The sequence below is a fragment of the Pygocentrus nattereri genome, chromosome 12 (assembly GCF_015220715.1).
Source record: "Pygocentrus nattereri isolate fPygNat1 chromosome 12, fPygNat1.pri, whole genome shotgun sequence".
In the NCBI taxonomy this organism is placed as follows: domain Eukaryota; kingdom Metazoa; phylum Chordata; class Actinopteri; order Characiformes; family Serrasalmidae; genus Pygocentrus; species Pygocentrus nattereri.
In genome coordinates, this window is record NC_051222.1 from 9,442,136 (window position 1) to 9,469,102 (window position 26,967).

At 42.0% G+C, this 26,967-nt stretch overlaps 1 protein-coding gene across 2 annotated transcripts; it reads left to right on the forward strand.

Annotated features, from left to right (window-relative positions):
- Positions 1 to 11,940: 11,940 nt before the first annotated feature.
- Positions 11,941 to 26,547, forward strand: si:ch211-160d14.6 (equilibrative nucleoside transporter 4). Of its 2 annotated transcripts, none has more exons than XM_017717299.2 (11): positions 11,941 to 12,142; positions 13,272 to 13,397; positions 15,931 to 16,062; positions 17,270 to 17,383; positions 17,638 to 17,766; positions 18,726 to 18,800; positions 18,905 to 19,179; positions 19,833 to 19,956; positions 21,017 to 21,204; positions 24,271 to 24,511; positions 26,264 to 26,547. In XM_017717299.2, the coding sequence occupies exons 2-11, from the start codon at positions 13,274 to 13,276 to the stop codon at positions 26,413 to 26,415; spliced, it is 1,554 nt and encodes a 517-aa protein (XP_017572788.1). In that variant the 5' UTR covers positions 11,941 to 12,142; positions 13,272 to 13,273; the 3' UTR covers positions 26,416 to 26,547. The 2 variants fall into 2 exon arrangements, with proteins under 2 accessions (XP_017572788.1, XP_017572787.1); XM_017717298.2 differs by having other exon boundaries at positions 11,942 to 12,142; positions 13,261 to 13,397.
- The last annotated feature ends 420 nt before the right edge of the window (positions 26,548 to 26,967 follow it).

Genomic DNA, 26,967 nt, shown 5'->3' on the forward strand with positions numbered 1-26,967 from the left:
TAGGAGTAATGCTGATCAATCAGCCCTCAGTAGCAGTAATGCTGATCAATCAGCACTCAGTAGCAGTAATGCTGATCAATCAGCACTCAGTAGGAGTAATGCTGACCAATCAGCACTCAGTAGGAGTAATGCTGACCAATCAGCACTCAGTAGCAGTAATACTGACCAATCAGCACTCAGTAGCAGTAATACTGACCAATCAGCACTCAGTAGGAGTAATGCTGACCAATCAGCACTCAGTAGCAGTAATGCTAACCAATCAGCACTCAGTAGCAGTAATGCTGAGCAATCAGCAATCAGTAGCAGTAATACTGACCAATCAGCACTCAGTAGGAGTAATGCTGATCAATCAGCCCTCAGTAGCAGTAATGCTGATCAATCAGCACTCAGTAGCAGTAATGCTGATCAATCAGCACTCAGTAGGAGTAATGCTGACCAATCAGCACTCAGTAGGAGTAATGCTGACCAATCAGCACTCAGTAGCAGTAATATTGACCAATCAGCACTCAGTAGCAGTAATACTGACCAATCAGCACTCAGTAGGAGTAATGCTGACCAATCAGCACTCAGTAGCAGTAATACTGACCAGTCAGCACTCAGTAGCAGTAATGCTGACCAATCAGCACTCAGTAGGAGTAATTCTGACCAATCAGCACTCAGTAGCAGTAATACTGACCAATCAGCACTCAGTAGCAGTAATGCTGATCAATCAGCACTCAGTAGGAGTAATGCTGACCAAGCAGCACTCAGTAGGAGTAATGCTGACCAATCAGCACTCAGTAGCAGTAATACTGACCAATCAGCACTCAGTAGCAGTAATACTGACCAATCAGCACTCAGTAGGAGTAATGCTGACCAATCAGCACTCAGTAGCAGTAATACTGACCGGTCAGCACTCAGTAGCAGTAATGCTGACCAATCAGCACTCAGTAGGAGTAATTCTGACCAATCAGCACTCAGTAGCAGTAATACTGACCAATCAGCACTCAGTAGCAGTAATGCTGACCAAGCAGCACTCAGTAGCAGTAATGCTGAGCAATCAGCAATCAGTAGCAGTAATACTGACCAGTCAGCACTCAGTAGCAGTAATGCTAACCAATCAGCACTCAGTAGCAGTAATGCTGAGCAATCAGCAATCAGTAGCAGTAATACTGACCAATCAGCACTCAGTAGCAGTAATGCTGACCAATCAGCACTCAGTAGCAGTAATGCTAACCAATCAGCACTCAGTAGCAGTAATGCTGAGCAATCAGCACTCAGTAGCATTAATGCTAACCAATCAGTACTAAGTAGCAGTAATGCTAACCAATCAGCACTCAGTAGCAGTAATGCTGAGCAATCAGCAATCAGTAGCAGTAATACTGACCAATCAGCACTCAGTAGCAGTAATGTTGAGCAATCAGCAATCAGTAGCAGTAATACTGACCAATCAGCACTCAGTAGCAGTAATGCTGAGCAATCAGCACTCAGTAGCATTAATGCTAACCAATCAGTACTAAGTAGCAGTAATGCTAACCAATCAGCCCTCAGTAGCCAATCAGCGCCCTCTGGTGTTTCACAGTCCTATTTTTGATATAACTGGGGAAATAGGAAGAGGCCAGGCTCCTCAAAGACTGGTGATATATAATGCAGTATAGTGTCTACAATGTTCTTCATGACTGTTTTGGCCTTAAGGAAAATTTAAGAAACCCAGATTCTGGCCTAACAGGGAGCCGTTCCTATGATTATTTTTGAGCTGGACTTCTCTGCGCGTTCTGATGAGCTACAGCTGGTGATTCTATTTGAAACAGCAGAAGTATAAAAAGGCCAAAGTGCCTGAGCTTAGCATTAACGCTGCTGTGCTATCAGGTCTAGCAGAGCTGGAAGGCATCACTGAATAATTCACAAAAAGAACCACGATCTGGTTTAAAGGCTTTTCTCCGAGGAGAAGAACGGAGAGTTTGGATTTTGCTCATTAATGAGTTCGCTGTTTGGCCAGAGCAGAAGGAATGTATGAAGCAGAACAGCTGTGGACAAGATAGAGAAGGATTTTTCCAGAGTTCAGTGGAGGAGCATCTTTGACATATTTTCATTGATATGTATTATAAATCCTGGTGGTTATGCATTGTATTAGACAAAATTCCACGTGTCATTGCTCATTTTCCACTCTCAGTCCAATTTACTGATTTTTCCTTCCTTCCTGGGTGCATTTAAAATCTGTTTGGGGAGATTAAAAACTAGGTAGAGTTTGTATGCAGGACGGTGATGGACCAGCGGTGGCAAACAGTCAGTGGGGTGCCGACCTTATCAAGTCAGCAGACCGATATATGCTCACTATCTGGGCAGAAGCTCGCCAATTGTAAAGTGGGATAAATAATTATATTTAATTCCCTGGATTTGTATTTGAGTGTCCATATTCAGAGACCCCAGTCCGAATTTTGATTTTGATTTAGGGGCTTCCAAGAGATGAACTAGGGGTCCCAAACCCACAGGACCCCATGTATTTTGCACCTTGATTACAGAACTACTCTTGTTTCATTGTTGTGGACAGAAACAAAAGGCATACATTCTTGAAATGTCGAGCAGAAAACTGGCCAGTCAGTTGTTTTTCTCCATGTTATCTAGGTAGATGCAGCTAAAGCAGATCTCCTATTGGTTAGGACTTCAGGAACTGAAGAGAAGGCCTAACATGTTAGATTAACTATCAGAATACTTATGAAGTGACAGAGGAATCAACCAATCACACCTGATTTCCAATAGACAAACCCAATTTCATGAGAACATAAACTACTCTAGACCTTCTGGAAGTTCTAGATATGTCACTGACTATAAATATTAGTGGGAGCTGTGAAGCTCAAAGTGAAAAGGAGAAATCTGTTGTGTTTTTGTGATTTATTTTTTCTTTACATTTTATGTGAATTTCATGATGGATGGACCAATAGAAATGCTCCAAAACTGCTTTGAATAAATGTTTTTACATTAACTTACATTAAAAGTAAGCAGTGTTTTTGCCTTCTTCTGTAATGTTTCCATTGAGGAGGTACGTTTTGTAACGATGTGTTGGTCACAAGCTTCAAGTAAATAATGTAACGTCCTTTAGAGACGTCAAATATCTGTTTAATTTCACTGAGGAACTATAAAGTTTCTTCATAAAAACTACCATGTTGGTGTTTTGGGGCAGTCGTGGGCTGGAGGTTAGGGAACTGGCCCTGTGACCAGAAGGTTGCTGGTTTGATCCCCAGCACCGACAGTCCATGACTGAGGTCCTTGAGCAAGACACCTAACCCCCAATTGCTCCCTGGGTGCTGTGGATAGGGCTGCCCACCGCTCCAGGCAAGTGTGCTCACTGCCCCCTAGTGTGTGTGTATTCACTAGTGTGTATGTGGTGTTTCACTTCATGGATGGGTTAAATGCGGAGGTGGAATTTCCCCGGTTGTGAGATCAAAAAAAGTATCACTTAACTTAATGGGCCAAGTGCCATTAAAAGTCGAGTGGTAGTGGGTGGGGCTGAAGGCCTCATCAAGAACACTACTTACACCATTATCATCTGTTTGTGGGGGTGGGGTTCTCTTCTGTTTCTGTGTCCCGGGTGGTTAAATTTTTTGGGCCTGTTTTCTTTTACTCTTTTGGGCTTTGTGCTTTCACTTATTTGTTTATTTTGAAGTTTATTTTGAAGTTTATTTTGGCCTACAGTTTTTGTCCTTGAGATGTTTGCACCAGATAGATTTAGATTTATTTTTGATTAAAATCATTTTTCATTTATTCACTGTGTGCTTCCCATTTAGTTGACATGATGCATACTTATAAAGACATAGAGCCCATAAAAAAAAGTTTTAATTTAATATAATATAACTATAATTTTGGTAACAGGATTAAGTGATCAAGCTTTACGGCAGCCAAATCAGTTTTGTGTGTAAATTGAGAGAATAGAATGAGAACACTCCGTTTTTTTACGGGGGCGAGAGCAGGTTTGGGTTACAGGGTGGCGCATTAAATGTGGGACACAGATCAAAATATTTTTTTTTGCTCAATTATTAGGAAGAAAATCATTGATTTAACTGTGAATTGCATGGAAAGCAAATAACATTGTAATGATTTTGTCATTGGAAGATTTTGAGGAATATATTTCATAGAGACGTTCAATGTCAGTGAGGTGGTACAGGCCAAAATCACCATAACAATCACCTTATTTATGTGTTTTTGTGATGATTTTAGTAGTTTTATATTGTCATTTAAAGTACAGATCCCTCCTCTTTTTACAGAAATAAAAAACGTTAATGTTAAAAAGCGAATGAGACATGAATTGAGCTCATGGAAAGTGCCAGTGATGATTTTCCTGAATAGTGTTGATAAATATAGTCGTATTCATGTGTATTTTTGCAGAGTGACGTCACTAACAGTGACTGTCTCTCGCTCCTCTGATGTCTTCTATAGGCACTCAGTGGTGCAGTGAAGTTCCCAACATCTCCAGTTCGCTTCCACAGCTCAGCTCTCGGCTGATTATGTAAGCACTGCTCACACATTCAGAACCTCTGTATAGTAGAACAGTGGTGTGAGTGGGTGGGTGTTTATCCAGTTCCTGCATTGCAGAGAATGCTCAGTGTGGGCCCAACAGGAGAGTCACACACAGACACACTGCAGAGAGGATGAGGATGGCGCTTTTTGTTTTCTCAGCATCTCCTGAGAGATCTGTGACACAGTACCCCTCCACGGGTTGCCATGGAGACCCAGCGTTCAGATTGTGTGCGCGTGTGTATGTGTGATGTGCTTCAATGAGACAAGGAGGAAGCGGAGACTGAAGGACAGAAGGAGGAGGCCTTGTATGGAGGAGGAAACGTGCTCTCATGCTCAGCGCTCTAATACACCCCCAAACTGCAGCATATAAATCGCTGCTTGTCGGAAGAAAAACCTCGTATCTTCAAAATGGTAACTTTACAGAAGAAGGAAAAAACCTACTCTACTTTTAATGTAATGGAACCAGACGTTTTTATAAGTCATTTTGGGCTGTTTCTTTTGGTCCATTCTTCACGAAATGTATCCGCCTTATAAAGGGCAATAGGTACTTTCGGATTATGCCAAAAACTTAAAAATGACAAAAATGGAGATACAAGGTTTTCTTCCAACAACAGCAAAATACTTTTAGGAAATGGCAACAATATTCAACATTTATACATTGATTTATTTTATTTACATCAAAACCATTGGACTAGCTATTCATTTTTTGTGTGTCAGGAACAACAACTTGTAGTCGTCTCAACAACTACAAATAACATTTAGAAATCTGCAGGGATATTTTTCCACATCCCCAAAGTTCCATCTCAGAAGTGGGTTGTACTTTCTGCAGCTCACAATCTAATTAATCAATTAATCTAATTTCAAATTTATACGCAGCAGTGAAGAAAACCTTAGTCCACCTCCAGTTTTGGGCCCTTTGCCTTTACCACTTAGCCCTATCCCTACGTTTTGCGCATCCACATCTAGGGCAATCTTAGCTAAATACCATTTCAGTGTATTATGGCCCTTTTCTTAATACCAACATTAAAAATCGCTAGTAGTGTGCTGATGTCTCGGTAGCTAGTTAGCTAAATTTCCTGTAGAGACTACTGTGGCATTGCTGTAGGATGTAAGTAGAAATATTTACAATGTGGTAATTGTTCATTTTTAATTCTAGAGTCAATTTCAGGTAGTCAGACAATTGCTGTTAATGAAGGCAAATACACAATAATAAAGCTGGACAAAGGTGAATGTGACGTGTGACAGATTTGTTTTCAGTGTTGACTCATGCAGATAGAAATCAGCTATGTGGGACTGCGGGTGGGAGCAGGACCAAACGATTAAGCCAGGACTAAACTTTCACAGCACAGTGTTGCACAAGACAGTGTGCAAACCTGAAGCAAACATGTAGTTAGTTAGTTAGTGCTTTCGTCATTGCAGTGTTCTCCTAGTTTGATATGATATGATAGAGGTTTCAAAGAAAAGAGGACAGCCTGCTCAGCAAGTCTCCCTTCAAATTCATTCATTTTGAATGAAGTGCTGCGTATGGTGAACTACAAGCTACAAAAATTGTCATGATTGAGTCCTTACAGAAAAATCTGTCCACTCAATGGCCATCTTGGCAATGCCGCTAGGCAGATAATTCCACTCATACAAGACCAGACGACCATCTGTTTTATTAGGGAGAAATCTTTAAATCCAAAACTAAAAGACAAATTATCATTTTAAAAGCATATTTGAAATCACTGATAAAATCTGACCAAAATCTCAAAAGTCAAATAACGCAGGAAAACACATTTTCCTCAGCTTGTTCTGGCTACTGCACATGCTCATACTGTATCTCTGTACAGGAGGGTTTGCGGGGTTTACCAGCAAGGTGATTGGCTCTTTTTCTAGATGAGAGGGACTTTCATGTAAACAGATGCCATGCTTTCAACTGGTGATTTTCCAACTGGTGACCTATCTCCTCCTCCTTTATAATTTCTTCTATTTCAATGCATCTAGTATAAACCTTGTTTTAAGTGGTGGATGGAGGCAAACGGTTAGTGGGATGAAATTTTCTAATTTTATCAGTGGTCGGGTGGGAGCAGGACTAAAGGTCTGGTAGGACTCCCTTATCGCGGAGCTGTATATCTTTCTTTGTTTTTGACCATGTTTTGTCATATGTGGCCTGAACTGAAGGCCTACCAGTGATAGCCAAAGTTCAACTGATCTTTAACAAACAGCATATTATAGAAACTCAAAACATGCTAACTTCAAAACTTGCTAATGTGTTTTGTTATGAGTGCTTCCATGTTGAAATAATATCATAGAAAATTCCTGGGAGAAGTTGAAACTCTTCAGGAATGTTTAAAGGACGTTCAAAAGTTTTTTGGAAACATGTTCACATTGGTCATGAACATAGCATTAGACCAAGAGCTTCTTATTTGGGCATATATTTAGGAAGACAGTATGTGAGGGCTTTGAACATGGCTCAGCCAATCAGATTTTAGATCCACAACTATGTGTTTTATAAACCTCATTTAAATTCTGCACAGTGTCTCTTAAGTTTCATTTGAAGTTTGAAGTAAAATGCTGAACATGAGGTTTACTGCCTGACCCAAATGAGGGCAATACATTATTTAATAGCTCTTCTCTGTGTCTTCCAATAGCTCCTGAGGTCTTTCAGCCCACGGGTGAACAAATCTCAGCGCGTGAAGCGAGACTCCGAACAACAAAAGTATGAAAGAACATGTCAGAAGAAGAGTTGTGTCGGTGGTATCTTGAGGGAAACTGATGGCTGAGCACTTTCCAGATGTAAATATCGTCCGTGGAAAGTACCAAGTTATTAATAAGTTATTTTCCTTGTTAAAATGAGATGTAATGGCATTTTAGCCAACTGTAATATTTCTATAGTGCTGTATAAGACTTCTATAGGAATGTATAATATTCCTTTTGTACGGTCTTTCTGTGCTCTACAACATCTAGTAAATGATATCAATACGATTCTTATAGGAATCCTATAGAAATTCCTACAGTCTTACTGTAGATTAGAACTATGCAAAGTCAGAGACCACCTCTCATTCATAATTATATAATATATATATATTATAAATGATAAATATTATTATTTATTTATAATAAATAATAATAAAGCAATAAGCCATGAGAGGCTGTGCATTACTGTGATTTTATCATGAGAAATGTGCTCTTAGGCACAATGCAAAGCAGAGTAAACCTCCTTTCCCTGTGATAAAATCATAGTAACACACTGCTTCAAGTGGCTTATTGCTTTTATAAATGGCAGCCAATGTAAAATATGATAAAATACACCTTGTTTTCGGAAAAAAAATTGTCATTAATAATAATAATCGACATAAGCAAGTATCCCACCAAGAAATGTAATTCCTTTATAGTAGGCTTCGCCGCCACACAGCCATGGACCACTGAATGTGTAGGACGTTCGGTCGCCCATCGCTGTATATTGAGGTCATTTAATTATGTTTTTTTCATATAACAAGGAACATATGATATCACAGCACAGTTTAACGCACAAACTTTCAGTTTAGAAGAACTTTCTGGTCACCAAATTACGATTCTTATATAGCACCAGTCCGGCAGTCGCCCTCTTCTCACGCTGGGGCTGAATCCCAAATGGTTCCATGCTCTCTACAAAGTGCACTACGTAGGTATTTCAATACTGGATCCTGCACCCCAACTGTGTATAATATAGCTAAGAAATAGTCATTTGGGATTCAGAAGCATCTACGCTCATGGGCGGCACGGTGGGTAGCGCTGTCGCCTCACAGCGAGGCGGGCCTGGGTTCGATTCCCCGGCTGGGTGACCGGGGTCCTCTCCGTGTGGAGTTTGCATGTTCTCCCCGTCACAGTCCAAAGGCTGATATGATAAATTGCCCCTGGGTCTGTGTCTGTCTGTCTGCCCTGTGATGGACTGGCAACCTGTCCAGGGTGTATCCTGCTTTTTGCCTGTTGACTGCTGGGTTAGGCTCTAGCACGACCCTGAGGGAGAAGAGGCTCTTTTATCCTGTTAGCTAGCTGACCAGCCCAGTTATAGTTAAGTATAAGAACATAAGTACATAACTTGCCAGCCCCTCAGTGTAAACAAAAAACGGGTTTTTACTTCTTCAGTACAGTCAGTGGTCCATGCCTAACAACCACCTGGAAGAGCTGAAAGACAACAAAACTGTCCCCATCAGATAAACAGCAGTTAAACCTTTCATCTTTAAGAGAGAGGAGAAAATCAAGTCGCTTCAAGGGTTTCTGTCCATCCTTCCACTGTGAAGAAGCTGCAAAGAAGCTGCTGGTGTTCTCAGAACAATGGACTGACCACATCAGAGTCCAGACCTCAACATCACTGAATGCATTTGATTGCTTGGATTGTAAGAAGTAGAAAATGCTAAACCAACTTTGGAGTTGTGGAAAAATATCCCTGCAGATTTCTTTGAGAAACTAAAAGAAAGACTCCAGAAAAGAATAAAAGTGTGGACTAAATACTGACAGTGGTGGACGAAGTATACAAATCATGTCCTTGAGTTAAAGCTGAGATACCCAAGGTAAATATCACTCCAGTAAAAGTAGAAGTTCCTCCTTTTAGACCTCCACTTGAGTAAAAGTACTAAAGTATTTGCCTTCAAATGCACTTGTAACATGGAGCGAGGAGGCGGACGCATCCGCTGAGATAAGCGACTTTTATTAAGGGCAAATCCAGGGTCATGGTCAAAACGGTCCAGGGTCAGATGGCCAATACGGAGAGCAGGAGGGACAGACACGACAAATTGAACACAGAAATCCAAACAGACCAGAAATAAACCAAACTCTTCTAACAATACATACACTTCAAACAGTACATCCAACAAATACTTAAAATACATGAGGGTTAACAAGGGGACACAGGTGGAAACACAGGTGGGAACAATCAGGGGCGGGGTCACGAAACAAGGGGCCAGACTGGGATCAAAACAAAAAGCACGTGGACTAGACCAAAATGCAACAGGAGCACATGGGGGAGTGGGAGGAGCCAAGCGTGACAATACTTAAGTATTGAAAGTAAAAGTACTAAAACATTAATTCTGGCTCTGATCTGGTCCTGTTATCATTTTTATAACCAGACTGGCTTCATGAACTCATTTCAGGTGAAAGTCCTCCAGCGTCTCTCTTGGTAAACCAGTCTTTTAATAGAACGTCATTAATTAGTGACGCTGACGTCTATTAAAATGATCAGAAGCACAAAACACTGAAGGTAAACAGTTTCCATCAGGGAGAACCGAGTGGCTCTGAAATCACTTTTTACATACAAGCAAAGTTTCAGTTTCAGATTTATTTACAACTTAGTTCCAAGTTTAAGTTGAATAAAAACTGGCTTTAAACTCAGGATCACAGATGAGCTCCTTTACTATGTTGATCTGTCGGCCTCTGTTCATAAACATAAACCAGCCCAAACTCATTTACTATAAAATGAAATGGTGTTTGTAGAAATTCAGAAAAAAGCCGCGTCAGTCTCGACTGCATATGTGGACATATTTCTATATTGTGCTCTATTTACACAAAGTTAGGTTAGTTCATCATTTATGTTGAACAGACTCTCCCAAAGTTTTACGCTGCTGCGCTGACGTTGAACCGCGTGCTGCACTGGGTCGGTATGACCAACAGGTCAAAACCAGCTCTAAACAAAGTGACCGCTGGGCCCTGATTGGTGCTCTGGCTTTGCGCTTCTTTCGTTTTGACATGTTACGTTTTTATACACACAGAAACCAAAAGGAGCGACAGATTTCTCAAAATGTAGGAGGAAAAAGTCGGATATTAGACTCTGAAATGTCGTGGAGTGAAAGGAAAAAGTCGCCCAAAATGGAAAAACTTCAGTACAGATACACAAAAAAAACTACTTAAGTACAGAAACCAATTACATTTACTTAGTTACTGTCCACCCCTGAATACTGGAACATTTGATATTTTTGAGGCTTCTATGTTTATTACATATACGTTTGCTAAAAAATGAGTAACATGAACTTAACAGCTGTTTTGGCTGGAAATGATATAAAAAGCGGTCTCTGACTTTTGCACAACCTTGAGGCCGTCTGCTGTTCTCTGTTCTAATGTTTTATGTTTCTTCCATTAGCAGCCCAACACTGATGCTCCTCCTTAAATCTAGGTAATTATATTCTGTTGCTTTAACAGTTGACTGAACTGACTCCAACACTCACTGCCTGCCATAAGTTATTTTCCAGCTCAGTACCCAAGGACACCCAAGGGGTCTAGTCATGAGATGAATTTGTTCTGATTGACTGTACAAATGTTTCAGAGTGCTTTAACCACTCAACCCCCCCCCACCCACTCCCACCACCCCCACCGCTGCTTTCTCTCTCTGTTTTTAACAAGCATCATGCTTTTGTGGTAACTCCAACACACTGGGGTTTAAATTAGTCTGGGGGATTTAGGCGTATTTGTTTTCGTTAGGCCCACACTGGGTTTGATGTATGATTTCCAATCATCATATGGTCAAAAGTTTATGGACACCCCACCATCACGCCTATATGAGCTTGTCGGACATCCCATTCCAAAACCTTGGGCATTAATATGGAGTTGGCCCCCCTTTGTTGCTCTAACAGCCTCTGCATGTTCTGGGAAGCTTTCCACAAGATTTTGGACTGTCGGTTTACAGCCATGATGGTGAGATGGACATAAAGTGTGGCTCCCAAGGTGGGTGAGTTTTACTAAAAGGACAAAATGGTCCTTTTTAACATTTGGGTGCGACCCCTGCTTTAGCCTCTTCACATAAACAAACAGGTTATATTTGTTACTGTGCCTTTAAGAGTGATATATGTAAATAAGCTGACTGAGCTCTGATTTGTTAGCCTGTATTGTCCAGGCCTAAAGGCTCCTTATAACTTCAGCAAGAGTGGGCGGAGCTAAACTGCTGCAGGCTGAATATATAGTTGGAGGCTTCACAAAAGCAATGAGCTTTGAAAAAAAGGCAATTTTAGAAAATAGCTTTCAATAAATGGACCTATGATCTGAGGAGGCTTTGTGCTCACACACCACATCAAACTGTTTCTATAAAAAGCCTTTCTACACGACGCGTTCTCTTTAAGCCCTCAGAGTCGTGAGAGAGAGAGAGAGAGAGAGAGAGACTGAGCGAGGGAGAGAACGTGATTGAGAGGAGAGCGAGAGGGGGAGAGAGAGACGGAGAGAGAGAGAGAGAGAGGGAGGCACGTGGCTAAGAAAGAGAGTGAGAGGAGAGAGGCGTGTGGCTGGGAGAGAGAGTGAGAGGAGAGAGGCGTGTGGTTGAAAGCGAGAGTGAGAGTGTGGGAGAGAGAGAAAGAGAGAGTGAGAGGAGAGAGAGCTGTGTGGTGGAGAGAGAGTGAGAGTGTGGGAGAGAGAGAAAGAGAGATAGAGAAAGAGAGAGTGAGAGGAGAGGTGTGTAGTTGAGAGAGAGAGGGTGATTGAGAGGAGAGAGAGGGAGAGGAGAGAGGTGTGTGGTTGAGGGAGAGAAAGAGAGATAGGGAAAGAGGGAGAGAGAGAGTGAGAGAGATAGAGAGAGAGAGAGAGAGAGAGAGAGAGAGATAGAGCGGGAAAATCCAGCCAGGTTGCTCCACAGTGGAGGAGAAAGGCTGCATCACTGTCGTTGTTCTCGTTGTTTGCAGAGCGGAGCGGGTTGATCAGCGGCTCGGAGGTGAGAGACCTGTTGTTTATCCATGACTCTCTCGGATGGGAATTGTGGGAGGATCAGTGCAGTTTATTCAGATATCAATATAGTAATAAATACAGTAATGAACATGTGAGTGTTGGATATTGTTCATAGTGCAGAATAATAACAGTGGCTGGACACGCAAATCCAGTATTGGATGTACTTCTTTTTGCTTATTGTAAGGCAGGTGACCTTCACCTTTGACCTCAGCTGTACTGTAGAGCAGAATATATATACATGCACACCGATCAGCCATAACATTAAAACCACATCCTTGTTTCTACGCTCTTTGTCCATTTTCTGTCCATGACCGCATAGGCGCACTTTGAAGTTCTACAGTTACTGACTGTAGTCCGTCTGTTTCTCTGATACTTTTATACCCTGTTCTTCAGTGCTCAGGGCCCCTCCAGGACCCTCACAGAGCAGGTACTATTTGGGTGGTGGGTTATTCTCAGCACTGCAGTGACACTGACATGGTGGTGGTGTGTTGCAGATGAGCTGTTGTCTCTGACTCTACATCTACAAGGTGGGCTGACAAGGTAGGAGTGTCTAATAGAGTGGACAGTGAGTGGACACAGTGTTTAAAAGCTCCAGTACTGCTGTGTCTGATCCACTTGCACCAGCACGGCACACACTAACACACCACCACCACGTCAGTGTTACTGCAGTGCTGAGAATGATCCACCACCCAGACAGTACCTGCTCTGTGAGGGTCCATGGGGGTCCTGAGCACTGAAGAACAGGGTAACAGAGTATCAGAGAAACAGATGGACTACAGTCTGTAACTGTAGAACTATTTGAAGTAGTACAGCGACTGATTTAATCTGAAGAACAACGATTGATTTACATTCTCAAACAGTTCTGATACCAGTTGTTTGATTTGACCACCCGTTTCATCTTAAATTGTATACTTCTTGAGCTGCTTTGCCGGTGCAGTTTGTCCGGTCCAGATTGTTCTCAAACCTGATCTCTCTGCACAGCGTGGATCACAAAAAGCGCCTTGAAATATCACCCTGTTATATTTCTGCCACATGATTTACCACCACTACACCGGACACACATACGGAGGATAATACGGTGGTCTCTGATCGTCTCTCTGTTAGTCCCTTCATAGGGATGTACTCAGAGGAGTGGAGTAGACCGGGGCAGAGAGGAGAGAGGGGTGTCATATCAAATCTCACCTTCAGCAAGCTAGCAGACGAAGACACGAGAGAGAGAGAAAGCATACACAGAACGCAAGGTAAGACTCTGTGCATAGAAAGAAAGTAAAGCATGAACAAAGTAGCTGAAGCGAAAGAAAAAACAGTGTTGGAAATAACGTAATAAACTAGTAGTGGACAGTATAATATGTATATATACACATCACACCTACAGGAGATTTTCTGAGTCCCATTCTAAATTCATAGGCATTAATGTAGAGTTTGTACCACCTTTGCAGCTATAATAGCTTCCCCTTTTCTGGGAATCTTTCTACAAGATTTTGAAGAGTGTCTATGGGAATTTTTGCCCCATTACATCCAGAAGAGCATGTTTGTCTATGGATCTCGGTGGTTCTTTCTCATCTGTGGGGCAGTCATGGGCTGGAGGTTAGGGAACCGGCCCTGTGACCGGAAGGTTGCTGGTTTGATCCCCGGAGCTGTGTCCTCGTGCAAGGCACCTAACCCCCAACTGCTCCCCGGACACTGTGGATAGGGCTGCCCACTGCTCCGGGCAAGTATGCTCACTAGTGTGTATATGGTGTTTCACTTCATGGATGGCTTAAATGCAGAGGTGAAATTTCCCCATTGTGGTACTAATAAAGGACACTTAATCTTAATCCCAAAGGTGTTCGATGGGGTTGAGGTCAGGGCTCTGTAAGGACCAGTCAAGTTCTTCCACACCAAACTCACCCAGCAAGGCCTTTATGGAATTGCTTTTTGCACAGGGGCTCAGTCGTGCTGAAACAGAAAAGGTTCTTGCCCAAACTGTTCCCACAAAGTTGGAAGCGTACAATTGTCCAAAATGTCATGGTCTGCTGAAGCATTAGGATTTCCCTTCATTGGAACTAAGGGGTCTAAACCAACCACTGAAAAACAACCCCATATCATCATCCCTCCTCCACCAAACTTTACAGTTATCACAGTGGAGTGAGGCAGGTAAAGTTCTCCTGGCATTTGACACACCCAAACCCGTCCATCAGACTGGCAGATAGAGAACTGTGATTCATCACTTTTTACAGAATATGTTTCCACTACTTCCAATGGCATGCAACGATTGGCATTGTGCTTGGTGATGTAAGGCTTGCATGCAGCTGCTCGGCCATGGAAACCCACCATGAAGCTCCCAGTGCACAGTTTTTGTGCTGATGTTGATGCCAGAGGAGGTTTGAACTTTGCAGTTATTGAGTCAGCAATAACTATGCGTCTCAGCACTCGGTGACCTGCTCTGTAACTTTACATGGTCTTACACCTTGAGGCTGAGTTGCAGTGGCTCCTAAATGCATCCATGTATTTGATAATACCACTCACAGTTAATCATTGTCAAGGAGACAAGAAGTTTCATGAATGGTGGCTTTTAGAACGACTCATTTTTTCAGAAATGTTTGTAAAGGCAGACTGCATGGTTAGGTGCTTGATGTTTTAGTCTTGTGGCAATGGGACTGAATCAAAGACCTGAATACAATGAGTAAGAGATGTGTCCCAATACTCTGGTCCATATATATATATATATATATATATATATATATATATATATATATATATATATATATATATATATATACACCACTGGAATTTGGAAGATATTACAGTTATACAGCTATCACTAACAGCAGGGTCACGGCTTGTTTAGCAAACAAGCTCTCATTACTGTGCCATTGTCTGATGCGGCTGACAACTTCTCAGGCAGTATGAGAGGAAACTGAAACATGGCAGTCAGTCTGGTGTCCATGTCAGGTTGAGGTTAACCCCAGAAGGCCGGGCATTTCTTTATGTCTGCTGCCTCAAAAGCAAAGTGGTATACTTCAGATGAAATAGACTAAAGAATGTGAGGTGATGGAGGTACTACTGTGTTCTCATTTTCATTTGAAACGTGACTCAAACATCCCTGACGCAGCCACTCAGCTAAACGGTCTAACGTTAGTGTGGTTTGCACTGTCTGTACGTTGCATTATCACCATATATTTGTGGCATAAGTGACAACAGTCAAACCTGAGGAGGAATTTTAACAGATATACCCCTGACATGAGAGACTGTGAGTTACAGTGACCTAAGATAAGGGATAATGGTGCAAAAAACAGCAACCAAATATATCGAGCAACGTACTTTGTTAGACAGGGATTCAGTTTTTCAAATATATGTATAATGTCCCTAATACCAAGCTTAAGCTAGAGGGGTCTAAAGCCCCTGGTACTGGACTGTGGAGCAGTGGAACTGCATCATCTGGCTTTATGGAGCTCCACCCAATACCTTTGGGATGAGTTGTGATCCAGAACTAATCAGCCAGCACTAAAGCTCACCAATAATCTTAGGGATGAATGCAATCAAATCCTCACAGCAATGTTCCAACATCTACTGAAAAGCCTTCCCAGAAGAGTAGAGGCTGTTACTGCAGCAAAGGGGGACAAACTCCTTATTAATGCCCTTCATTTCAGAAGAAATGTTGAAGTCTTTTAGACATGCAGCTTTGAACCTGGCTCAGCCAATCGGGTTTTCATAGACTGAGTTTCAGTGCTACGCTGAACCAACTGAGCCTTGAATATGAGATGATTCAATTAACTGATATTTCCTGTGCAGCCTCAGAGGAGCCAGTACCTGATGACCGTTACCATGGTATCTACTTTGCGATGCTATTGGCCGGTGTGGGATTCCTGCTACCGTACAATAGCTTCATTACGGATGTGGACTACCTCCACCGCAAATTTGCTGGTATGGTACGACCATAATCAAAAGCAGTGTCTTTCATTTCTTTATACCTAATATTAATATTGCTGCTGTTCTGCACTTACCATCCACTACCTTGTACTTTCACTCACTGGCCACTTTATTAGAAACACCCACCTTGTACTTCTGCTCACTGCCCACTTTATTAGAAACACCTATTTTGTACTTCCACTATCAGAAATCCCTACCTTGAAACTTCCCGAGGTTGCTGGAGTTTTTACATGTCAGTGGCACTGCTAGATTAAGACTACAACACTACCCAAAAAGTAACCAAACAAGTGGCTCTGTGGTCAGAAACCAACCACTGGTTAAGGTCTAGAGGATGGCTAACATGTTCATCAACAGATGGGCTACAGTGTCTGTTCACTCACTTGCCCCTGAACTGTGTTATTAGGAAATTGCAAATAGAGACTTGCATGGTTTTCTATGCCTGAGTTATCTGTTGGCACTGTAACAGCAACAATGACAACCACCCATTTCCTATACATTGATATCAGCTTTTCACACTGAGTTGGAGGAAATCTCACCCACTCTTATTTGCAGAATTGCTCTAATTCAGACACATTGTATTCCTTTTGAACATAACCTGCCCATTTAAGGTCCTGCCACAGCATCTCAAAAGATATTAAGCCAGGACTTTGATGAGATCACTGCCTAATATAGTTGCACAGACAGTTGACCAGATATTCTCTTGCAGGAGTTTCTGGTGGAGAGCACAATTCATGGTTAAGTAAAGTGTGGCAAATTACCCAAATTGCCCTGAAGCACAGCATCACACTACCACCACCGTGTTTCACTGTTGGTGGATGTTCTTAATGTGGAAAGCTGTGTTAGCTTTACTCCAGATTTAACCTTGTCTTCCAAAAAGTCCTCCACTCCGTCTTCCACTTTCGAATCAACAGTCGATAAAGCATTATTCCAAAACATTTTTATGGCAAGTGTGAGATGAACCCTTATGTTCCCTCTTGATTAGCAGTGGTTGTTGTCTTGCAAATCTTCCATGGATGCAATTGTTGCTGACCTTATCTGAGGTCAGTGTGGCCTGTGGCTCCTTAGATGTTTGTCTGGGTTCGTTTCTGATTTCCTGGATGAGCCATTACTGTTCTCTTGCCTGGTTGGCTGCATTATACGTCAATATACTGCTCTCACTCTCTTACTGGGGGTCTCTTGGTGCCTCTCTATCTTCTCTCAGGCTCCTCTATTGTGTTTGATATGAGTCTGACGTATATACTGGTGGCTCTCGGTGCTGTCATCCTGAACAATGCTCTGGTGGAGAGACTGAGCCTACACACACGCATTAGCGTCGGTAAGGACACACAAACACACATACAAAACAATGTGTTCCTAAATAATATGAAATAATATGAAATAATAGTAAATGATATTAAATAATACGGCCATTCATAAACAGTATGAGTTATTAGCTTTGCTTAATGTGTTTGGAATTGGCTTCAGTCCTCTGGCATCTTTCTGCCTGTATTTGTAGAATAACTTGAATAATTGATGTTTGACATTTTGCTGTGTGTGTGTGTGTGTTTGTGTGTGTTTGTGTGTGGGTAGGATATCTCTTTGCACTTGGTCCTCTGGTGTTTGTGAGCGTGTTTGATGTCTGGCTAGAACTGTTTAACTCCCGGCAATCCTATGCTGTGACTCTTGCTGCAGTTGCTATCGTTGCCTTTGGATGTACAGGTTGTAGCACACACACACACACACACACACACACACACACACACACTCACACACACACAAATATATATATATATTTATATACCGACTAGGCATAACATTATGACAACCTCCTTCTTTCTACACTCATTGTCCATTTTATCAGCTCCACTTACTGTATAGCTGCACTCTGTAGTTCTACAGTTACAGACTGTAGTCCATCTGTTTCTCTGATACTCTGTTACCCTGTTCTTCAGTGCTCAGGACCCGCATGGACCCTCACAGAGCAGGTACTATTTGGGTGGTGGATCATTCTCAGCACTGCAGTAACACTGTTGTAGTGGTGGTGTGTTAGTGTGTGTTGTGCTGGTACGAGTGGATCAGACACAGCAGTGCTGGAGTTTTTAAGCACTGTGTCCACTCACTGTCCACTCTATTAGACTCTCCACCTTGTCGGTCCACCTTGTAGATGTAAAGTCAGAGACGACAGCTCATCTGCTGCTGCACGGTTTGTGTTGGTCATCCTCTAGTCCTTCATCAGTGGTCACAGGAGGCTGCCCACAGGACGCTGTTGGCTGGATGTTTTTGATTGGTGGACAATTCTCAAACCACCAATCAAGGTGTTTAAAAACTCCAGCAGCACTTCTGTGTCTGATCCACTCAGACCAGCACAACACACTCTAACACACTTCCACCACATCAGTGTTACTGCAGTGCTGAGAATGATCCACCACCCAAATAGTACCCGCTGGTTCTGTGGGGGGGTCCTGACCACTGAAGAACAGGGTAACAGAGTATCAGAGAAACAGATGGACTACAGTCTGTAACTGTAGAACTACAAAGTGCTCCTATATGGTCAGTGGAGCTGATGGACAATAAATGTAGAAAGAGCAAGTGTTTTCAGTGTTATGGCTGATCACTGTATATACAGTATAGTGTTTAAATGTATTATGACCTTAATTTTCCTATTTTGACCTCTGCAGTGCAGCAGTCTAGTTTCTATGGATACACCGGGATGCTGCCGAAGCGGTACACCCAGGGTGTGATGACAGGAGAGAGTGAGCTGAAGCTTTTGCTACTACAGCAACAATACACAACTGTGTTTAGATGTAATTCCTGGTTGTTGCTGTTTTTGTTATTGTTTATTTGTTTACTTGCCCAGGCACAGCAGGAGTGATTGTCTCTCTGAGCCGGATCTTCACTAAGCTGCTGGTGGAGAACGAAAAGAACAACACCATTGTTTTTTTCCTCTTCTCTGTTTCCATGGAGACCCTCTGCTTCCTGTTGCACATGCTGGTGCGACGGACACACTTCGTCCGTTATCACACCAACCAGGCTCGCCATGGAGACACTTGGGTCAAAGGTCAGATCGCGGCACCAGCACAGCAGCAGAGAAGCAGATATCAGATACACCGTGACATCAGTACAGAAGACGAGGTAATGTTTGGTTATTGTTATTAACTTTCATTTGCTGTACATATAAACCTAATGTAAAGATAAATACTGTATTAAACCATCAAACAGGTGGACCATAGCACCAAATGGGTGGGCCGTAACTCCAAACAGGTGGACCATAGCACCAAATGCGTGGAACATGGCACTAAATGGGTGGATGATTGCTCCAAATGGGTGGACCATAGCACCAAATGGGTGGAACATAGCAACAAATGGGTGTATGATTGCTCCAAAAGGGTGGATGATAGCTCCAAATGGGTGGGCCATAGCTCCAAATAGGTGGACCAAAGCTCCAAAAGGGTGGATGATAGCTCCAAATAGGTGAACCTTAGCTCCAAATGAGTGGACCATAGCTCCAAGTACGTGGATGATAGCGCCAAATGGGTAGACCATAGCTCCAAAAGGGTGGATGTTAGCTCTAAATGGGTGGGCCTAGCATAGCATAATTTCAAATAGCTAGACCATAGCTACAAACGTGTGACCCGTAACTCTGGCTGGACCATAACACCAAATGGGTGGACCGTAACTCCAAATGGGTGGACCATGCTGGCCTTCAGTTGTTAGTATGTGGTCATTAAATAAAGACAGTTGGGTGAATTTATAATTGACCGATCTCTCTGTCTCTGTGTCTCTAGGATGGTCCTATCTCAAATGCTCCTGGAGAGGCTGATGCTCCTAACATCATCAACAGTGATGGAACATATGTCAGATTTGATGTTCCCAAACCCAAGACCAAGAGGACGTGGACCAGTGTCAAAGGTGAGAATATCATCATCATCATCATCATCATCATCAGTGTCACCATCATCAGTAAGATCTTCCTAAAGTATTCTGGGATAAAAGTTAATCAACACGTCTAGTGTTTCGTTTGTTACCTGCTTTGATTGGAAAGTTGGGCCTTTACAAAAATTTGTAAGTCTTCACTCCATGACTTCAGCAGCTTTACCTGTTCTTACATTTTAAGAGAGTTTGTTGACTTTTAAATTGCTAAACAGTGCAGCCAAGTGGTGCATCAAAGCAATGATAATCCTGCCAGTTCTTGTGCATTAGTTTACTTGCTAAAAGTGGTAGTTCACAACAAAAATGCATTTTATTTTTTAGCAATCAAAGTCATACACAACATAATGAAAGCATTTAGAAATCACTTAATTTACTTAATTAAATGGTAATTAATGCATGAAAATAATCAACGGTTTTTCGTCAGTCTTAAAGGGTTTATGCAGAAATGTTTGATTTATTTTGTCCAAGTGTAAAAAATGTGGATTGAACCCCCTAAATAGCCAAGAGCCACTGGGGGTCCATGCTTCCATTCCTCACTTTGATAAGCCTATCCCAGCAGTCATCGGGGGGAAGGCAGGATACACCCTGGACAGGTCGCCAGTCCATCACAGGGCAGACAGACACAGACAGTCACTCACACACCCAAGGGTGTGCAATTGGCCTGACTGCATGTCTTTGGGCTGTGGGAGGAAACCGGAGAACCCGGAGGAACCCCACGCAGACACGGGGAGAACGTCTTGCTCAAGGACACCTCAGTCATGTGCTGTCGGCTCTGGGGATCAAACCGGCGACCTTCCGGTCACGAGGCTGGTTCCCTAACCTCCAGCCCACGACTGCCCAAGCATAAAAACCTTATTATGTAATTTGTCTGAGCAGTTAAGGGATTAAACGCTGACAGTACATTCACCGATCAGGTGTAACATTCTGACCACCTCCTTGTTTCTACACTCATTGTCCAGTTTATCAGCTCCACTTACTCTATAGCTGCACTTTGTACTTCTACAGTTACAGACTTGTGTATGTTCTCTCTCTCCTTTAGATGTGATGCTGCGGAGGTGTGCGGTCGCTTGTGTGATCTGGCCCTACATGCTGTCCATCTCTGTGACCTACTTCATCACGCTGTGTCTGTTCCCGGGACTGGAGTCCGAGCTGCAGAACGAAACGCTCGGAGAGTGGCTGCCCATCCTCACCATGGCGCTGTTCAACATGGCCGACTTTGTAGGCAAGGTGAGAGCGCAGACTGCTCAAAGGTCACTCGCCCAGCAGTAGCACAGCGGTAGCCAGAATGTGAATCGGTGCCACCTGAAGAGCTCTGGCACCTTTGGTTTTCATGAATTACAACTGGACCTGAGCTGTGGGAGTGGAAATAAATGGAAATGCAAATCGCTGCCAATGCAGTCTTCATAGAAGCTGTTTAATTATCCAGCGTGATGAACCGTACTGACTGAAAACAACACCCATCAAAAAGCTGGGTCCCACTTCATAGTAAGTGTCTCTAATAACTGTGTAGTTACATGTGAACAACATATGTAACTACTAATGATTTAGTCAGTGTTACAGGCGGATACAGAAGTACACTTTATGTAATTATACATGTGTATCAACTTTAATTTTGCCTCATGTAATTACACAAGGGTAACAACATAAGTGTAATTATATTTGTAGTCAGACTGGAACCGTATATATTATTTTTGTTCAGAAGTATTTTTTTGTGCTTCATTACTACACAGTACCTGTATTAAAAACTACACAGGAACCGTCAGTTTATTTTAAAGTGTAACTAACATTACACTACACAGTTACATGTGTAGAAGATGTAATCCATGTGTAATATTGACTAAATCATCAGTAGTTAAAGTGTTGTTGCATGTTGCTGTTGTCGGAAAAAAACCTCGTATCTCCAAAATGGCAACTTTACAGGAGAAGGAAAAAACTTACTTTACTTTTAATGTACGTCAATGGAACCAGATTTATTTCTAAGTGATTTTGGGTCATTTCTCTCAGTCGAGTCATGATGAAATTTACACACAATATAAAGAGCAACATGTATTTTCAAGTTATGTCAAAAACTGAAAAATGTCAAAAATGGAGATACGAGGTTTTCTTCCGACAACAGCGATATTTTATTGATGTGTAACTCCACAGTCATTAGAGACTATATAAACTGGGACCAAAAGTTGTTCGTTTTTTGTTACTACATGAGGGGGCATTTTATTTGCCATGCTTTGCTCATATCTTGCACCAATTTTCACGGTCGAGTAATTACATATCCAGTATTTTCTGCGGTTTGTCTCATGTTAAACGAAATGCCAGTATAAATGAATGTGTGACTCATATAATGCTTTGAATTTGAAGTGGCCTAGATTATTCGCCGTTATTTATACTGTCAAATCAAAAGTGATTTTAAAGAATTTTGTCCTAAATATGTTGAATTAATTAAGCTATTGGGATGGAAACCTTTTGGAAACGATTTGTTTTAATCACATTTTCATGATATCAGTGTTGAGAACTCCATATAATTATCCCCCACTTCCGAAATCTTATCTTAACCACTTGTGATAACCACAGTGGTGGGGGCACACATTAAACCTTCCACATCAATGTGTATTTTCCATTGAACTTTTTACATTGTACTTCAGCCTTTTTAGTGTATCTATACCAAAGATATACTTTATGCTCCCACATGTTCTCCCTGAGACATATTGGTGCTTCTTAGATCCCAAATTTAAAAAGGGAGCACCTGTAATCAGGCAAGTTAGAATCTGCTACGTGCATTAAAGACCGTAAAACTGCTCACGCTCAAAAACCAGTCCTTCTGATGGACTTTGCACTTTTGTGCACCAGCATCTACTAGATTTGCAGCTACAAAACAATGAATGAAATAACCACTGCCCATAATATTTACATTTACAGCATTTGGCTGACGCTCTTATCCAGAGCGACTTACAATTTGATCATTTTACACAGGGAGGCCAAGGCGGTGTTAGGAGTCTTGCCCAAGGACACTTATTGGTATAGAGTAGGGTGCTTGCCCAGGTGGGGGATTGAACCCCAGTCTACAGTGTAGAAGGCAGAGGTGTTAACCACTACACTATCCCAACCACATAATACTGTTATGTACTGTAAATGAAAGCTATGTTCTGCTGCAATCGTATAAAACTCAATACACATTGCTAACACCACTGGCTATGTAACTAACTAGCCTAGCTGACTACACCAAAATGTTTTAGTCAGATCAGTTTAAGCTGAAGTAATATGTGATTAAGTCCTTAATAGTTCTTAACAATATAGCTGAAGGTTTGAAAAGAAGCTAAATAGAGTCATTCTATTTGGTTTTATTGATTTATTCTTTTAGTTTGTAGATGCGAAGCACCTCACAGCACCTAGTTTGAAAGTCACTCACTCACTCATGTTTAGCAGGTTGAATATTGTCCATAATGGTGCTATTAGCATTCAACCAGCTTTTGGTGCTGCATCCATGACACTATATCTTTGTTTCAGAAGAAAAAAGCATGTTCATGTTCTTAATGTCTCTAGAATATTATCTTGCTGGGTTTCTACTGAAGTGTTCTATTGCAGGTATTCTTAACCTGGAGGTCAGGACGCCCTCTGATCCCAGGGTAGTGATGCCTTAAGACATATACCTTAATAAACACAGAGAACATTATTTCGATGCGTGCAGAAAAGCCCTTCTGAATGGCTTGACCAACAGGCTATGGAAAACGGGATCATTTCAATGATAAATTTGTTTCTGTCGGGGAGGTTAAGAACCTCTTGTCCTATTGGACTTAAATTCAGTAATATGCTTAAATGTATCAGTCTAAGAAGAATAAAACTGACGTTTTCCTGAAATGTGAAACTCCAAGCCCAATGCAATGCACTTTTACAGTGTCAAAGGTGAGAATATCATCATCATCATCATCATCATCATCATCATCGTCAGTGTCACCATCATCAGTAAGATATTCCTAAAGTATTCTGGGATAAAAGTTAATCAATAAGCGTAGTGTTCAATGTGTTACCTGCTTTGATTGGAAGGTTGGATCTTTACAAACATTTGTAAGTCTTCAGCAGCTTTACCTGTTCTTACATGTTAAGAGAGTTTATTGACTTGTAAATTGCTAAACAGTGCACCCTAGTGGTGCATCAAAGCAATGATAATCCTGCCAGTTCTTGTGCATTAGTTTTCATGCTAAAAGTGGTAGTTCACAACAAAAATGCAGACCCAGTGCAATGTGCTTTTACCCAATAGATGTTGATCCCTAATCAAAGTCCTTTTCTTGTCTCCGTCAGATCCTGGCTGCTTGCCCATATGAATGGGGTGGTGTGCAGCTGCTGGTGTGTTCTTGCATTCGTGTCCTCTTCCTGCCCCTGTTTGTGATGTGTGTGTCTCCAGCACAGCACCCCCTGCTGGCTCACCCAGCCTGGCCATGTGCCCTCTCCCTACTGCTGGGCATCAGCAACGGCTACCTGGGCTCTGTGCCCATGATCCAGGCAGCGGGCAAAGTGCCACCACAACAAAGAGAGCTGGCAGGTGAGCTGAGAGGTAGACAGAGAAACTCTGGGTGTACTTCCATCACCACTTTTGATGAACTAAAAAGTTCTAGAAGAACCTGCACAAGAACTGTATAGTTGCTGAATTAGTTCCAGTTTTGAGTTCCCTGCTGGAAAGTCCTAAGCTGAGACCAGCTTTTGGTACTAGCTGGTTTTATGGTACGTCTTATGGTATGCTGACCTGGCTGTCCTGGTCAGCAAGCTGTTTAAGTTCAGCTGGTTGACCATCATACGGAATGTTTTCATTTGTTTAGCTGGTACGTTAGCCAGATAACTCAGATAGCCAGATAACTCAAGCCCAAAGCTGAGGACTGTCCGGTAGGAATGTGCCTCAGCTCTTGCCCTTTTGGACAGGCTTGACTTTGGGCTTGTCTGTCTAAATTGAGTGAACTGACTCCCCGGGTCAACCAGCTTAGCTATCTTAACCAGCTTGGGTCAGTCAAGCTGTTTTTACCACCAAACTACAAAAGAATATAATCTTTACTTAAAATAAGCTTAACAACATAGCTACTGCATCATATTCATTTTGCATGTGGGAAATTCCCAATTTATCTAAACATATGACATTTCTGGTGATTTTTTCATTCCGAGTTGACTCTGATTCTTTATAAATTAGCAGGGTTTACCAGCATTGTTTAACATCTAGATGGTTTTACATTTCTTGAATAGTGCTTAAAAACATTCACTGCGTTCCAATTTGGTGACCCTGTAAGTGAAATTAAATACAGATACCACGGTATGTTTGGAGATGGCTGTGGATGGGATCTTATCTGAGTGTTACCTATGAACAAGTGACCTCCAGCCCTGGTCCTTGATAGCTTCCATAAACTAGACTCTGCAGGAAGGTAGCTCTTCAGGACCAGGGTTGGAGACCACTGCTATATACAAAAGTGAGTGGAAACTGGTTTTACTGGGTCATTTAATCGATTACCAGTGTAGTTTAGTGTGAATATCTTTGCATTTCCCATTTTGTTACTGCAAATAATTATTATGCATTTTGCTATGTCCTCTATCAGTATATTAGCTAGAACCTGTCACTTCAGTGTAGTTTAGCTAGACGGTTTTAACACATCATCATTTACTTTAGACAATCTTGGTACCTTTTTAAATTTATCAAAAATTATTACACAGCATTTTGAAAGTACTTATTTGGTACTTTCGAGTTTGGACCTCACACTTACCTGGTTAATACCTACATTCCTTAAAAAGATGGTTCTTCAAGGGCTCTTTAGTTAAGACAATTTTTTTTATATAGAACCCTGAATACCCAAAGAACCATTTGTAAAGCATTCTTTGCATGGTGAAATGGTTCTTCAGATTGATGGAGAATGTGTATATGGTTATATACGAAACCTTTTTAAAAACGATAACATTCTTGTAACAAGTAAAGAACCTTTTTTGGTGTTACATGGAATCCTTTTCAAAAAGCTTCTCTATAGAAACATAAACAACACATTCTCCATCAATCTGAAGAACCATTTCATCAGGCAAAGAACCCTTTAAGCATGAATAAGCAATGCATGGTTCTACATAGAACTCATGGTTCTAAATAGAGCTTAAAAAGCATCTCCAAGATTCCTGGACCTATGATCCAGGAGCCCCACTGGTTCCTTCAGTATCAAAAGTTCCTGAGAAGGTTCCTGTGGTGGAAGTGCTCCTCTTTCAGATGTGCAGGACTGAAGAAGCTCATTTGAGCTGAAAGGAACCCTGACTTTACTGTTTATTCTTGCAGGGAACACCATGACTGTGTCCTACATGGCTGGCCTGATGCTCGGCTCTGCAGTGTCCTACTCAACCTTCAGCCTGACCTCAGGCTCAGCACACACACGCACACTGAAACTCAACTCAACACTCTCACTGCACAGCTACACACCTGCATTCTGACACCTCTCAAGCTCACTCTGAACACACTCATACACACATACAACCGCACACACTCATTAGCAGTGCAGCAGTGCTGCTAAAGAAACCCGGACGCCGTCTTCTGTCTGGATCAAATAAACACAATTCAGCCAATTCCTGCTGTGCTGGGTTTTCTAGCTAGCATGTGTGTCTATTGTAAAACACTTGCATCTTCATGTCAGAGAGTGTGTGCAATACAGAGAGTGTGTGGTAATAATCCGATAACTGCAAAAAATCTGATTTTCTCAGTGATCCGATCAATGCATGTATTTGCACTTGAGCAATCAGATAATGTGAAACTCTGGGTCTACATGAGTCAGACAGTAATTAGATTTCTGCTTTGCACCCAGTCAATACACTCACAGAAGAACACGTGACTGTAAGGGCCCAGCCTGCCATGCCATGACTCCAATTCCCAGAAGCCCTCGGGCTGATTAGGCCCAACCTGGCAAACCTGTGGACTCCTCTACTTAATGCTGTGGCAAAGAGCAGCACTTTGGCATACCTTTGTCGAGGGGTGACCAGTATGGTACA